The sequence below is a fragment of the Maylandia zebra genome, linkage group LG3 (genome assembly GCF_041146795.1).
Source record: "Maylandia zebra isolate NMK-2024a linkage group LG3, Mzebra_GT3a, whole genome shotgun sequence".
NCBI lineage: Eukaryota > Metazoa > Chordata > Actinopteri > Cichliformes > Cichlidae > Maylandia > Maylandia zebra.
Window position 1 is genome coordinate 46,760,254 of NC_135169.1, and position 16,433 is coordinate 46,776,686.

General features: G+C 38.0%; 1 protein-coding gene across 2 annotated transcripts; it reads left to right on the forward strand.

Moving 5' to 3' along the window:
- The first annotated feature begins 11,659 nt into the window (after nt 1–11,659).
- Nucleotides 11,660–16,301, forward strand: LOC112430676 (uncharacterized). 2 transcript variants are annotated; one of them, XM_076881951.1, is made up of 13 exons: nt 11,660–11,728; nt 12,084–12,121; nt 12,424–12,508; nt 12,608–12,698; nt 12,839–12,927; nt 13,008–13,135; nt 13,230–13,281; nt 14,121–14,218; nt 14,320–14,456; nt 14,540–14,605; nt 14,793–14,839; nt 15,005–15,153; nt 15,872–16,301. In XM_076881951.1, exons 2-13 carry the CDS (start codon nt 12,097–12,099, stop codon nt 16,192–16,194), a joined length of 1,290 nt encoding a protein of 429 aa, XP_076738066.1. In that variant the 5' UTR covers nt 11,660–11,728; nt 12,084–12,096; the 3' UTR covers nt 16,195–16,301. The 2 variants fall into 2 exon arrangements, with proteins under 2 accessions (XP_076738066.1, XP_076738067.1); XM_076881952.1 differs by having other exon boundaries at nt 13,047–13,135.
- The last annotated feature ends 132 nt before the right edge of the window (nt 16,302–16,433 follow it).

The window sequence follows — 16,433 nt, forward strand, 5'->3', positions numbered from 1 at the left end:
TGTGGTGAACCAATGCTAACTGAATTTTCACATGTGTTTTCCTGTTAATTCTAAGTACTTACTTTGTCCATCAAAGTCTATTTAGCCAAACAAACATGTAATGTGATTGTTAATCAAATGGAAATCTGCACATGACCTGAACAGAAACAGTCGGTACTTGATGACTATAAATCTCAAATCAGATTCATGGCTCTGATGGCCCAAAATATGCTGCAGTGACATTTCAACCAAATGCAAAAAGAAGAGCGATCGAGACAGACACGATCTATGCTGCCACCAGACGGACTCACTATGTAACTGGAAATGATGCTGTATCATATTAATGATATGATGCAGCAATTCTAACTCTGCAGTGAAGAAACAATGCTACTGTAATTGTACATGTGTATGTTCTGTTTTATTAATTCTTAATATTTTCTTGCTCATTTAAAATCTTTGTCGCCAAACAAACATAATGCTAAATGTCTTGAACAAACATAACATATATAAATAAAATAGAGTCCAGTTAATATAAATACATCTGAAACTCTTTCATCAGACGATACAACATAAGGTCTCATATATCTGTCAAGGCTCGCGGGGCAACCTGTGTGGAATTATTAAAGGACCCAAGATGCAGGCACTTCTGATGTGAGGGAGCTTTAGTAATGGAGGTTGAAAATACAAAAAGGGGAGGGTGGCGAAAAACAGAACAGAGCCTGGACCCAAACTGGGAAAACTACACATTAAACAAACCTGAAACCTAGAGACACAAATGGAGATGCAAGGAGACGTAGACAGATGCAGGGAAACCACTTCAGATGACGGAGGGGGATAACACAGATGAACCAGCAACTAACAGACGCAGACACAAGGCTTAAATACACAGAGTGATAACGAGAGAATGAGACGCAGAAGGAGGGCACAGCTGGGAGTAATCAGACACGACGGGACAGGGGAAACGTAAACACACTGACATCAGACACGGACCTTTAAAGTAAAACAGGAAACACACACACGCAAAGACACAGACTCAGATGCGGGCTTAACACAGAGACCTGACTACACTAGAGGGGACACACAGGCAGGGATGACACAAAACAGAGGGAGCACAGAATAAACACTGGGAAACCAAAACACCAACAGTCATGATTCATAATAAAATCAAAAGTAAAAGTACAAAAAACAAAAACACTGGGTCTCCGAGCCAGGACCTTGGCAATATCACCCTTGTTGCACATTGCTTTTATATTCATTTGTACATAACATTGATTCCTGCTTTAAAATAACAGCACAATTCTGAAGTGTTCATTAGTGGTCATTGCTTTCCAACAGTTATAAAGTGTTTCATCTTTATAACAACTTTACTCTTCTTAAGCTTCAGTAACTTTTTGTCATGAATTATTCTCAAGTGTATAAATTCTTCAGTGCTATTCATGCATCTTTTGGTGATTTGAAAGTAAACTGTTTTTTGCGTCTGCTTTTTCAGACTGTACATCTGTGTCAGCTCCATGTGGACAACAAACTGAAGCGCTCAAGAAATCAGTACAAACACACAAACTGCTTGTGTGTAGTTTGTCACAGTGTATCTGCTTGTAAAAGGTACAGCTGCTGCGTTTCCCAGGGAGAGAAAAAAGTGTGAGATCATTTTACTCAGACATGGTAAATGGCCTGGTTCTTCTATAGCACTTTTCTACTCTGAGAACAAGTGCTTTGTACAACTTGCCTCATTCACACATTCAAAAAGCACTTTTTTATAAGCTTCCTCCAGGTAAGTTCTTTCTATCTAACATTCATATACATTCATACATATACACACACAGAGCAACTTGGCCAAGGATACTTGGCAGAAGAGGAATATGTGAGGTTATGTTTAAAGGTAAGGATGGCTTAGTGACATTGGATAATACATCATTTTTAAATCAGGTATTGAATCTTTACAGTATGTGAAATTACGTCTTTTTCATATTGTAAAACATCCAAAGAACAAACTGAGGTGTATACTTTGTATGAAACAGGAGCATGGATTATTGTTACAAAATGAGGCCTGGATAAAATAGGTCTTACCTCTGCCAAATGCCTTAAATGATAAAAAGTGGACTTGACAGTAGCCCTAATTCGGGTGTCCAGTTTAAAATCCCAGTCCATCTTAAAACTCAGGTTAGTAACAACAAGTTTAAAATACTCTGCCAGGGGTCCAAAATCAATAGAGAAAGAATCACAAGGTCTGCAAGGACCAAACACGATCACCTCTGTTTGAATGAATTACATTTGAAAAAATTTAGGGCCATCAAAGTTTTAATATCATCTAGACATTCCAGAAGTGGTTTAATAGACAAGCAGAAATATCTTTCTGCTTCAGAGCCAGAAAGATGCCTCTGAAGCATTTTCTGCAAAAAAAACTTTATTGCGCTTGCTTATGTGGTTGCTGATAGGTTTGTAGCTTAAACCTATTCACTGGAACATTCAAGATAATTTAATTACACAGCAAAAGCATTGAACACCAAGTAGGCAAAGTTCTTCATGTTACTCATGCATCCACCCACTTGACCTCTGTCAGATTCTCATCTGCTCCCCCGTAACACTGCTCTTTTATTCAGGTTACATGAATAAGCATAGGTTCATTAACATATGACGTCTACATACAAACTGTAGCTCTCTTCACGACAACACAGACACAGGTCGGTTCTTTGAAATGGGCGTTTATTACTTGGGCCTTCTCTCCTCAGCTTCACCATCACCAGTACGCCGATACGCCATTACGCCAATACGCCGTGAGAACTGGTCACGAGCGAACAGTACAAACCAATTAGCAACTTTACAGTACACATATTAAGTCAAACACAAATAAAAAAAACATTTCTCAAATGACAAATACCTCGTTGGCTGCTTGTCCTGAAAAGAGGTCCTTAAGTCCTTGTATTGCCTTTTCTTTTAGCAAACTTTTAGCTTAAAATCGCTTCATGAGAGACATCTGCTCCCTCGCAGTCCATGAAAAGTCTCGTGTACTCTCGTTAAGGGTATTCTCACGAGACACTAGCTCTTACACTTTACACATGTACATTTCAAATAAAGACATTTCAACACAAACTATATATATTCATGAAATTATGTAACTTATTATAAATCAGTCATCTACATCATGAAATCTACACAGAACATTTTAACAGCATTTACACAAACAAAGAGCAGCTTGCCTGTGCGTTGTGTAAGTGTGCGTGTGTGCGTGTGTGTGTGGTCAGAGTGTGACCCCATAAACCTAAACCTAAACCTGCTGGTCTGGAAGTCCAGCAGTTCATCTAAACAAAAGGCACTTAGACTAAAACAGATATAGCTACGTTTATCCTACCATAAAACAATAAGAGAAGGTATGCCCTCTCCCATGCTCCCAGGATGTGGGTGTGAAAGCCAGAACACTCTGGAATGCACACAAAACCTTTGCAGACTATTAAGGATCACACATCCTATCACTACACAATTGATTATACACCTCTAAGCATATATGGTTAAATATTTCTAAGCATAAATGACAATAAAAAATACAAATCTAACAGTTGCAGTTCTACCGGGATTTAAAAATAGTTACGTAAAATGGAGCGTGCCTGCTCTGACCAGCCATAAAGGGTTAAGCAAAACTGGGAGGAAGGTCCAAAAAAAATTTATATTCAATACATTCTGAACCTGAGACCAAAAAGAGGCAGATAAATCTGCCATTGTCACGTCTGCCATATAGTAGAGAAAATGTTGACCCTAATGCAAACACTGACAATATACTTAAGCTGAAAACATGCCTTTAATTGAGGGAGAGCAAACATAAACAAAAACTCAGAAATACAATAACTAAACTAACAAAACCTAAACAGGAAGGAAAATATCATTAAAATGGCCTGTATTTGTATAGCGCTTTACTTAGTCCCTAAGTCCCTAAGCGCTTTACACTACATTCAGTTATTAACCCATTCACACCCATTAATAACCTTTAAGAGTGCTGACTCAGCACTATGGAGGTTTTTTCAAATCTGATTTTCACAGGATTACTTTCAAGCTTGGGTTCAGATTCATGTTCATGTCACTGTTGTCATAGTTAATCCTTGCTTCCCCAGATTAGGTTATATTTTAGTTTTGCCATTGCCTTTTTGTTTCTATGTTTCTCTGTCAGTCTTAATTAAAGGTTTGCTTTTTGTTAAATTCAGTTATGTCCCTCGTGTTTTCCTGCTCTTGGGTCTGCACCACAAACACACCGGACATCCCGGCAATAACAGTAGAGCTCGAAAATTAATCAGCATTATCAGGCTTAGCAGCCTAATTAAAGGAGGGTACGATAACTGACCTTTTTGCTTACATTCAATATATTCTTATTTTGTGCTGTTTGAGTTTTTCTTGACCCTATTGGCAAACATCTGTATTTAGAACGTGATAACTGAAATAGATTCATCTTGGGAAATGAAGTGAAATTAAATGAAGATTAAATTAAATTAGCTGTTACTTGTTAACAGTAATGTGTTGGTTCATGTTACTATCTATAAAATGGCTGAACAGGAATAAACACTGTCTGAGTGAGCCAGTTTGAAATTATTTAAGCACCGGGTGACACTCCGCCTCTATTGTATTCACAGTAGGAAACTGAGAGCAACCTTTCTAGTGAACACACCAACTGCGGGCTTGCAGAGCATCAGACACACAACGATGAACTTCAGCTTTATAACAGCTTTAAATCTCTGTAGCTTCTGTAAGTATAGTTTCTTAACTTGATCATTAACTTATTATTGTTTGTTTAACCCATCATCAACTACATTTGCTTATTACTAACTTTACTATTTAGAGATATCGAATTCCTCATGTTATCTTACAGTAAGTCTCTAAAGAACATTTGTCTGTTTTTTTTTTCATTGTTTCAGGGGGGATTTCCATTTCAGCTTCTGATTTTCAGACCACAAAGGTCCACCCAGGTGAAGATGTGACTCTGCAGTGCACTAACAACTCCAAAATGGACTCTATGACTTTCTGGTTTAGATTGGTCAACAGTACCACAGTCCAATATATCTCTCGTTTGGTAAATTCTAAACGTGAGGCTACATACAGTGATGGATTTCGAAATGGAAAATTTGAAATGACAACCAACATCATAACTCTTTTCCTCAAAATCAAGAAAGTGGATCAATCTGACTCTGGGCTGTATTTCTGTGGATTTCACTCAGATAGACGTCTGCTTTTCAGTGTGACGCGTTTAAACGTTGGTGGTAAGATTATTGCATTATTGTTCTGTAGACTATTATTGTAGTCTTTGGTTTGTTTTGGTTCCCATTGTTTTAATACTTCTTTTTCTAATTATGCTACACTTCCTGCATTGCATATACAACAATTTTCTATAATTTGATTATTATTGAATCAATAAAAAAACAAATTCAGTGTCTTGTTTTTGAAAAGACACTGATGAGCCTGCGGATGGCATGGACAGCAAATTTAAACGTAAGATTTTCCTAAAAATGTATTTTATTGTGCATGTGCACATGATTTGAAAGCCATAAAACAGTTTTGGAGGTTTTAATTTTCTGGATTTTTCTAGCAGAAGAACCTGACGTTGTAGCTAAGCTGACGAGCGTCACCTTTGGTGTTCTGTCTGTTTTGCTCCTAATGGTCATCATTGGACTGGTTGTTCAAAACGGGAAACTTCAGCAAGGTACTTTTTAAAACCTACAAAACTTTTTTTGTATTTAATCTTTATTATGTGCTCTACTGAACAGTCAGAGTAACTGTGTTGTTTTTGCCTCCTAGCTTTTAAAGAACAACAAAATCTGGACCAAAGTGAGGTGACTAAATTTAAAATGTACTTTTGTACTTTGACAAGGCCCAAACAAAACTAGCTCATATACCACAAACTAACATTTGATGTGTTGCTACATGTATTTTGGTAAATCTATTTGTGTATGTCTGTATGTTGTCTTGCACATTTTCTACTAAGCAAAACTTAATGGATGTTGATCCATCATATACTTAAAATAATTAATGAAAAATAATAATTACTTCATAAGTAATTATTATTCATTGTGAATGTTCTTTTCACAGAGTCGAGACAATGATGACTTGAACTATGCTACAGTAACGTTTCAGCCGAAAGCAAAAAGAATCCAAATGGAGTCAAATGTGATCTATGCTGCTACCAGATAGTCTCTAGTTTCTCTGCTTCTATAGTGGCACTTTTTTGGTGCATGGTTTAAACACAACTGAGATGAAAATTCTGACACCTGTTAAGTTGCATCTTTCTTGTTACAGAATCTCTAATGAAACAGTAAATACCGCCTATATTTCTGAACAACAGAGTATTTCATTGTGGAACCTGGATCAAACTTTGAGTTGTATATTGTTTATATCATGTGTGGAACCATATGGTAAAAGTTTATATGTTACCAAATAATACAAACGCATGTGAACGATGAGGTAACACACAGCACTGTGTTTGAGTTAGATATATATCTTTGTTCATGACTGGGAAGATTTAATGCTGTCTTATATAGTTTGACTCATACACTTAGTTTGTTTATACCTAGCTTGTTAAAAAAAATTATCTTTCTATTTTTGCTTAAATTGTTTAAACATGCTATGTTTCTGTGTTCTGTTGCAAATAAAATGCCGTTTTATGAGGTTTGCAAGTTATTGTACACTTTTTTTTAAAATTTATATTTGAAACATATAACTTGGTTTAACATAACTGAAACATACTAGTGCTGTCAACATTAATGTGTTAACGCAAATTAATCCTCCATCACGGTCAACGCAATTAAAATTTTTAACACAATTAACGCATCTGGAGTGCAGAATGACTCAAAATCGGTGGATGTTACTGTCAACACATTTCCGGCAGTTTGTCCAAGTGGAGTTGCCTTCACACATGCGCAAATGGGTAGTTGATCTGGTAGTGACGGGCAGCTGAACCAATCAACTCAGTATGGAAGATGATAAACGCACATTGGAAATTTGAGTATTAAAAAAATTACAAGACGGAATAGTCAACTGACATAAAATATTATGCACATTGTGGAAGAAGGAATTTTCTTTTCACCAAAGCACTTCCAGCTTGAAATATCACATTGACGCGATGCATACGTTAGTCCGAGATGCCGCTAGGACTTTGAGTAATGCTTCACCCAGCTTGCGATAAACCACTCACGGAGCATCGGGGACTCAGTAAGTCTACCATGGTCATATTTACTGACACAATGCCAAGTGGATTACAACAAACTACGGACCTATTAATATCATTGACAAGACGCGCTTTACATAGCTTTGATTCCTCGTTTCAAGGACTTGAAGTGCCTCCCCAAGACTTAAGGAGAAAAAGCGGATAAATGAAAGATTTCTTTGTTAGCATGAATGTTCAAGATGTTCAATAAACATGTTAAGTGTGTATGTTTTCCCTTTTTTCTCGAGACTGTTTGCTCATTCAAATTCTGTTTGTTATTCAATTTCTGTTTGAATTTAAGCATACATTCTTTGTGTTTATTCTGAATTAACTTCATTATATTGCATAAATGTCAGTTACAAGCTTAAATATAAAGTTGAAAAAATTTAATTGCAACCAGGATATTGATCAAGTAAATGCGATTAATCGCAATTAATTACAGAAATTGGACGATTAATTACTTTTTAAAAAATTGTACTTTTCTTTTTTTTACTTTTTTAAAAAAAATAAACGATAAAGTGACCTTTTATCAAAAACCACAAAGAGAACCTAAGGCTAGAGTGAGTGACGGCTAAGAGGTTCAACTCACCAGTTTAAGACACAGGCGTCGAACTCCAGGCCTCGAGGGCACACACACACATATATATACATACATATATATATATATATATATATACATACACACATACATATATACACTCAACAAAAATATAAACGCAACACCTTTGTTACTGCTCCCATTCCCCATGGGATGGACGTAGAGACCTAAAATTCATTCCAGATACACAATATAACCATCCCTCCCAAACAGTGGTCACAAATCAGTCCAAATGTGTGGTAGTGGGCACATCTGCTATATTGAGATAATCCATCCCACCTCACAGGTGTGCCACATCAGGATGCTGATCTGACATCATGAGTAGTGCACAGGTGTACCTCAGACTGCCCACAACAAAAGGCCACCCTGGAATGTGCAGTTTTGTCTCACAGCAAAATGCCACAGATGCCACAAGCAATGAGGGAGCGTGCAATTGGCATGCTGACAGCAGGAATGTCAACCAGATCTGTCACCCGTGCATTGAATGTTCATTTCTCAACCATAAGCCGTCTCCACAGGCGTTTCAGAGAATATGGCAGCACATCCAACCGGCCTCACAACCGCAGACCTCGTGTAACCACACCAGCCCAGGACCTCCACATCCAGCAGGTTCACGTCCAAGATCGTCTGAGACCAGCCACCCAGACAGCTGCTGGAACAATTGGTTTGCACAACCAAACAATTTCTGCACAAACTGTCAGAAACCGTCTCAGGGACGCTCAACTGCATGCCCGTCGTCCTCATCGGGGTCTTGACCTGACTCCAGCTCGTCGCCGTAACAGACTTGTGTGGGCAAATGCTCACATTCGATGGCGTCTGGCACGTTGGAGAGGTGTGCGCTTCACGGATGAATCATGGTTCACACTGTTCAGGGCAGATGGCAGCTGAGAATGTCCCAGTTCTTGCATGGCCAGCATACTCACCGGACATGTCACCCATTGAGCATGTTCGGGATGTGCTTGACCGGCGTATACGACAGCGTGTACCAGTTCCCACGAATATCCAACAACCTCGCACAGCCATTGAAGTGGAGTGGACCAACATTCCACAGGCCACAATTGACAATCTGATAGACTCCATGCGATGATGTGTTGCACTGCATGAGGCAAATGGTGGTCACACCAGATACTGACCGGTTCTGGGTCCCCAGACCCCCAATAGCGCAAAAAACTGCACATTCCAGGGTGGCCTTTTGTTGTGGGCAGTCTGAGGTACACCTGTGCACTACTCATGATGTCAGATCAGCATCCTGATGTGGCACACCTGTGAGGTGGGATGGATTATCTCAATATAGCAGATGTGCCCACTACCACACATTTGGACTGATTTGTGACCACTGTTTGGGAGGGATGGTTATATTGTGTATCTGGAATGAATTTTAGGTCTCTACGTCCATCCCATGGGGAATGGGAGCAGTAACAAAGGTGTTGCGTTTATACTTTTGTTGAGTGTATATACATACACACACACACACACACACACACACATACACATATATATATATATATATATATATATATATATATATATATATATGTGTGTGTGTGTGTGTGTGTGTGTGTGTGTGTGTGTGTGTGTGTATGTGTGCGTGCTTTGGACCTTTGCCTCTTTCCATGAGGTCATGTCTCATGTGGCCACTAACCTCATATGAGGTAGGTTCTGGTCACCAAGTTGGAGAAGCTGGAGCAGCTGCTTAGCTATGATATATTTCCATCTCCAAAAATCTTAGCCAGTGGTATGGAGGAGATTCACATGCTTGCTTTACTCATCACCATCAACACTGAAGCAGACATTGGTTAGCCAAGTGGTACACAGGACTGGTAGCTGCTGGAGGACCTGGGCCAAAAACTGTACTTCCCACCTGAGATTGTCTACACTAACCTGACATTGTGCAATGGTGGGCATCACTCCAGTTTGTTTACATCATTGACCTTACTGTACCATAAGATGATGCACTGGAGGAGGCCGATGAGCAGGTTGCAAGGCTTTTCCGGGAGTTGGGAGTGTGAGAGTAGATCAGCAAGTGGTGAAGAAACTATCCAGAAGTGTTAAAAATAAAGGCAGTCATTGGTTCTGGCTCAAAAGACAGAACTTTAGTTTGGTCTCCATTGTGTAAGGAACATAAACACTTGCTGGACTTCAGCCAGGCCTCTACTGGGTAGATGGTGTTTTGGGGGTGAGCCTGGGATTGACCGCTAAACCTTCCGGAGACGTGGTGGGCTTATCAGTGAAACATCAAGGAAGGAGGGTGCCCACTTGATAATCAAAAAAGACTCCACCACTCAGTCGACAGCTCCATAGTCTAACTTGCAGGTTTCATGTATACAGTTTAGTGATATAAATAATGTACCTAGTCCTTTAAACAAACAATAAAAAAAATGTAATTGAATTTAACTGAACTGAATTAATTCAGTGATAACTTTGTATGTATTTATTTTTTCCGATATTAGCACTTTGAACAGTATTTTTTCCATCTGTAAGTTAAATTTCAGGCAATCATTTCATAAATTTTGATAATTATCTCACACTTTGCTGTACAGTGGTTTAGTTATTGCCTCGCAGCAAAAAGGTCCTGAGTTCGATGTTCTTCCCGTGGTTGCATGGGTTTTCTCTGGGTCCTCAGGCTTCCTCTCACAGTCCAAAGACAGTTAGTGGGGTTAGGTTAATTAGTGAATGTATGTTAGTGTTGTTTATCTGTATGTGTTAGTCCTGTGACAGACTTTTCAGAGTGTACATTGCCTCTCGCCCTATGTTAGCTGGAATAGGCTCCAGCTCCCTTGCGAAATGGAAAAGAATGGATGGATGGATATCTTAAACTTTCAGGTTGGGTTTCTTGAAATTCCTTCTTGCCCAGAAGTTTGTGTGAGTAAATAAAAATTGTGAGATCCCTTAAAGCTGATGAGTGTTAAGCTGAGTGGTCTGACTATTTTCCTGTTAACGATATGCGCTGGTTTGGTTGTTTAAACAAAGAACATTCAGACAGACACTTTTTAGATCTACAACCTACAACTGGAAAAAGTATGAATGTTGCTGCAAAAACAGACCAAAGTTTTATCTTTTAATGTCACCACATGGCTCTGTTAACTCATCAGTTATACTGTCTCTTTAGATTAGCAACTAAAGAAGAAGAAGAAGACGACAAGTATCTGAAACAACAGTTGGGGTCCATTTTATACTGGTTTTAATGTTTAAATATTTTGATGATTGTACCATTAGTACGGTGTACATTTTAGGACATCGTCAGGTATCAGACAAAAAATTGTCAGGTGTCAGTTGTCAAAAAAAAATTGTCAGGTGTCAGAAAAAAAATTGTCAGGTGTCAGTTGTCAAAAAAAAAATTGTCAGGTATCAGAAAAAAAATTGTCAGGTGTCAGAAAAAAAATTGTCAGGTGTCAGTTGTCAAAAAAAAAAAAGTCAGGTATCAGAAAAAAAATTGTCAGGTGTCAGAAAAAAAAATTGTCAGGTGTCAGTTGTCAAAAAAAAAAAAAGTCACGTATCAGAAAAAAAAATTGTCAGGTGTCAGTTGTCAAAAAAAAAAAAAGTCAGGTATCAGAAAAAAAATTGTCAGGTGTCAGAAAAAAAAATGTCAAAATGTCAGGTATCAGAAAAAAAATTGTCAGGTGTCAGACAAAAAATTGTCAGGTGTCAGAAAAAAAAATGTCAGGTATCAGAAAAAAAATTGTCAGGTGTCAGAAAAAAAAATGTCAGGTATCAGAAAAAAAATTGTCAGGTATCAGAAAAAAAATTGTCAGGTGTCAGACAAAAAATTGTCAGGTGTCAGTTGTCAAAAAAAAAATTGTCAGGTATCAGAACACAAGGTACCAGAGAGAAAATCTTCCTGCAGGTGGCGCTGTTGTCATGTCCCACCCGAATTGATTTCCAAATATGTCATCAACGTGTGACCGTGGGAGAGCGTAAGGTCATTGACCTCACCGGAGTTTTACCGTGGTTCAGGCTCCTAACGACACAAGGTAAGTTTAACTTTTTCTCCCTTTTGTTCATATTTTTGCCACAGTTGTGTTATATTAAGTTGCAGTTATGTTGTGAAAGTTACATATCAGAGACGGAAAGCCAGTTTTGTACGAAACCAAATCAGTACTATTTTTGTCTGGCTAATTCATTCTAGCTAGCGACAGTGGTGAAACGTGATTCAAATTTAAACTGTTCAGTAATTGTTTTGTATACATTTCAGCAAATGGACAAGCTGAAAGCTCACGAGCAGCCTGCATCCTTTCTGTCGCTCTTTTTCTTTATTTCTCTTTTCTATATTGCTACTGTCGGGATATTTTTTGATCCCGATATGTTTTTTTCTGTTGTTGTTTTTAGACTTTGCTGCAATATGTCATCTGACGATGATGAAAGGAGTATCCGACTCTGGCTGGTTCCCATGACTGTACCAAAAATACTTTTTTTTTTTTTAATTAAAAAAAGAGCATTAAAAATAAATGACTAAAGTACAACTTATTTATTAACTACTGTTCACCTCTTTCATATCAAAGAAGTGTATTTTTTGCTACACATGTTTTATTTGTGGGCACTGAATAGACGATGCTTTTAGTGTAATTGCCACATAAAAAGATTTAGTACTTTACTGGTTAACTACTTATGTTCAGTGTAAGAGGTGGGTGATCAATTAGACTGTTGTTGTTACACTTAACCTTTCAAGATATGATGATAATAACATTGTTCAACAAAGGCTTAAAACAAAAGGAAATCAGCTGTGCACTGAATTCATATGGGCATAAAATAAGGTAAGTCTGCATTTCAACAGTTTCCGTGACAACTCTCTAAAATGACAAAACATGCAGTTTGCATTTAATATAATGTAAGTCTGTGTTGTCTTTTAACAGTGAGAGGCATCTGAGACGAGTTTTAAAACTTCTAGGGTTGAAGCGAAGATGCCCCCAACGACCTTTTACTGAAATCCACAAAGCTGTGGAGGTAAGCGTTAAAACATCAGTGCAAAAAATATATATTTTCCTGAAGTCTGTGCCATGAGCTATTGTAGAAACAATAAATGTTATTTTCTGTAGTGATTTAAAAAAAAAAAACATTCAATTGTCTGTTTGTTTGTTTTTTAGAGTGAGATGAAACAGTGGTCTCCTGAACAAGGAATCAGGGCAATGGTAAAGCGGGTAAGGGATGTCAGAGGAGTGCGGCCTTGTTACAGGTTGGTTAAATAGTGTGTATATGATCAAGTGTTCTCTTGTTTTACTGTTGAGCTCAGAGTAAAATCTATTGTTACTGTAGAGACGATGTTGCGAATATAATGAGGTATATGGATGCAAGTGGTCTTCAGAGGAGATCTCCTGGAAAGAAGAAAATTCCCTGTCGGAATTACATCAGCCGTGGTCCAAATGACACACGGCACATTGATGGTATTTATTTTATCTTTTCAATTAACCTTCCAAACATGTTTTGATGGTACTTCTGTTGAAACAAATTGTAATTATTATTTGTTGTTTCATATAGGCAATGATAAACTGAAGTTCTTTGGAATGTGGATACATTTGGGGATTGATGGGTAGGTTTGAATATGGCATTCGCTACTTAATTTATTATATTCAGTGATAGTACAAAGTTGCTTCAAGATAAGGATGTGCGGTAAACTGAGGTGTTATCTCTCCTGAGTAGTCTAGGGCAGGGATGGGCAAGTCCAGGCCTCGAGGGCCGGTGTCCTGCAGGTTTTAGATGTGTCCTTGATCCACAGCTGATTCAAATGGCTAAATTACCCTCACAACATGTTTTGTAGTTCTCCAGAGGCCTGGTAATGAACTAATCATTTTATTCAAGTGTGTTTACCCAGGGTGATATCTAAAACATGCAGGACACTGGCCCTCGAGGTCTGGATTTGGCCAAGCCTGGTCTAAGGGACCAAGATAAAGTATGAATAGTGAAGGAGGATTCAAGATGGCGGTTTTTAAAAGGCTTATTTCCTGCTAGTCTTAAAGTTCCATTTCAGACTGGCAGTTAATTTCAGGGAGGGCCAAGACCAACACAACAAACAAAACATCCCTGATATAAAGTAAACAGAATTTAACTCCAAAGAAAATAAAATGTACAATTTACGATAACCTACCTAACCAACACATAAACAGGAGAATACAAGGGATTACAAAACAAAAGGCAGCTCTCCCCTCGCGTCAGTCTGAACACAGTCAAGAGTCACATTCAATTCCAAAGGCATGTAAGCCTACACAACTATGGCAGTCAAAATGGCTGGAGGAACCAGAAACAACGCCTAGACATAATACAATGGAAAACCAGCATACTCTTGGGGAATGTAACAAAAACCAAACATAGTGCCAAAACATGATTAAATCATATGTACAAGTGGCCACTTTTCTGTTTCTTTCTTTTCAGATTTTCCAGGAAGGTTCTATGGCTAAAGGTGGGCACATCCAACCGCAAGCAAAACTTTGTGGCCAGATACTTCTTTGAGGCTGTTCAAGAACAGGGTGGTATGCAATATACTAAAAAATGGGGGGTTAAAAAAGATTACATTTTGTTAATAAATTTATTTTTTCATCATTCACTAATTATCTTCAGTTTGTGTCTTTAGGCTGTCCTCAAATGATTCGGGGGGACAGAGGAAAGGAGAACCTTGTTGTGGGTCAAATGCAGATGGCATTTCACATGCGAGATCTTGGGAATCAGGCATGGAGGTGCTTCAGAATGGGGACATCAGTGCACAACCAGGTATGTCTTTAAGCTGGTAAATGACTATTTCTAAAGTAACAACCTGACAACAAAACTGATAATGTCATGTTTCTGTTGTTTAGAGAGCTGAATGTTTCAACAGTATTTTAAAGCGGACATGGATTAAGAAATGGCTGACAACATTTGAGGTAAAGCAAATCTTTCACCTGTAAAACCTATTAACAAAGAGTAGCCATCCAAATTTCGTTAAACATACGATGGATTAGTTTATCTGAAAACACAAGGCCAGAATCTGTGTTTATGTACATCTGTACCTTTTCACTAATGAAATTCTCACCTTCACAACTTATGTCTTTTTCAAAACAACATGCGTAGGCCATGATGGAGTCTGGGATCCTTGAACTGGACAATCCTGTGCACATGTAAGTCAATATTTTTAGACATGAAAAATAATCAAGCAGCAGTATGAAAGTATGTGGTCTAGGAATGCCTTTGTTTTTTGAGTACTGATTAAAATTTAGCTTTTACTTATTCTACCTCAAAGAAGCAGATGAACATATTAATTTTTTAATTCTCCTTTTTCATAGCAACTGCTTGCAGTACTCACACTTGCCACTGCTTCAAAGAGACTTAAAAACGGAGCAAACAGTTTGGAACACCCATGACATCCGCAAGCAACGCAATGCACCTGGTCCATTTGGGAAACCCGACCTTCTGTTTACCTCACCACCTCCTGGTATGTCATTTGAAAGCCTGTGGGGTTTTATTTTTTTGTTTGTTTTTTAACTTTCATTAGTTTACTTTTACTTTGATATAGCACTCTTCACAGGATAAAAACCACAAAGTGGCTTCACAATAATATAAAACAGATAAACATAAAACAGCACAATCGAACATACAGAATAAATGCAATCAAGGAAACGTAATGATGGAGGCAGAGCATTCCATGACCTGGGAGCCACCGCTTTGGAAGATCTCTTGCCTCTGGTCTTCTGGTGGGACTACTAACAGCCATTGATTAGATGATCACAGGCTGGGAGAGGGAGCGTGGGGTTCTATAAGATCAGAAATTAAGGCAGGAGCTTCACGATTCGGAGCATTGAAAGTCATTACTAAAATTTTTAAATGAATTTTCTAAAATATACTGGAAGCCAGTGTAATGAGCGTAAAACTGTTATAATGTGCTTTCTCTTTTGTGTCTTCCGAAGAAGCCTACTTGTAGTACAATAAGAGATTTCTGAATTTCTACTGTCAATACTAAAATGGCTTCATATTGACACCTTTAACTAAAAATTTATCTAAATGTTTGAGTGATATTTCCATCTTTAAGTTTCTGTAATAACATCTGTAAACACTGACTGCTTCTTATACAGGTTCTAGAACAGCTTTGTCATTATTCATTTATTTTTAACATTCAAAGTGAACATCTTTTCAATATTGCCTTTCATTCGCAGGATATGGCAATGTGCTGCACATTGTTGACCCAGACCTTTTAGACTATGCCAAGCAATTAATCTGTGAGAGGGAAGAGCCTTCACTGGTAGCAAACCAGGAATTCAGAGACATGTGCCAGAACATTTTAGAAAACAGCCAGTTTCCCTGCACACCTGATGGTTGCCTTGCTGCATACCTCATGCTAGTCCAAGAGCTCACAACTGCCATGAACAGAAATGCAGTTCCTACACTTTCTACGTTTGCCGAGGCAAATGACATATACATCTTTCTGAAGAGAGAGAGGATGGAAGGTGCACCAGTAAACATTTCCAATGACCAATAAAATCATACAACAGTGTTTGTTAACATTTATTTATCCTTGTTTAAAATCAACAGGTAATTTGAAAACTGTCTGACCAACAAAATGTACAATAAAATGTTGAAATACAATTGACAAGGTGCCATCTTTCATAATGATTCAGTGTTTCATTTACCACAACTTTTGTTAACAATAATGTAGAACATAATTCACATTGAAAGACTTTTGAACTGCAGACTGTAGCAACATTACCACTTGTAGCC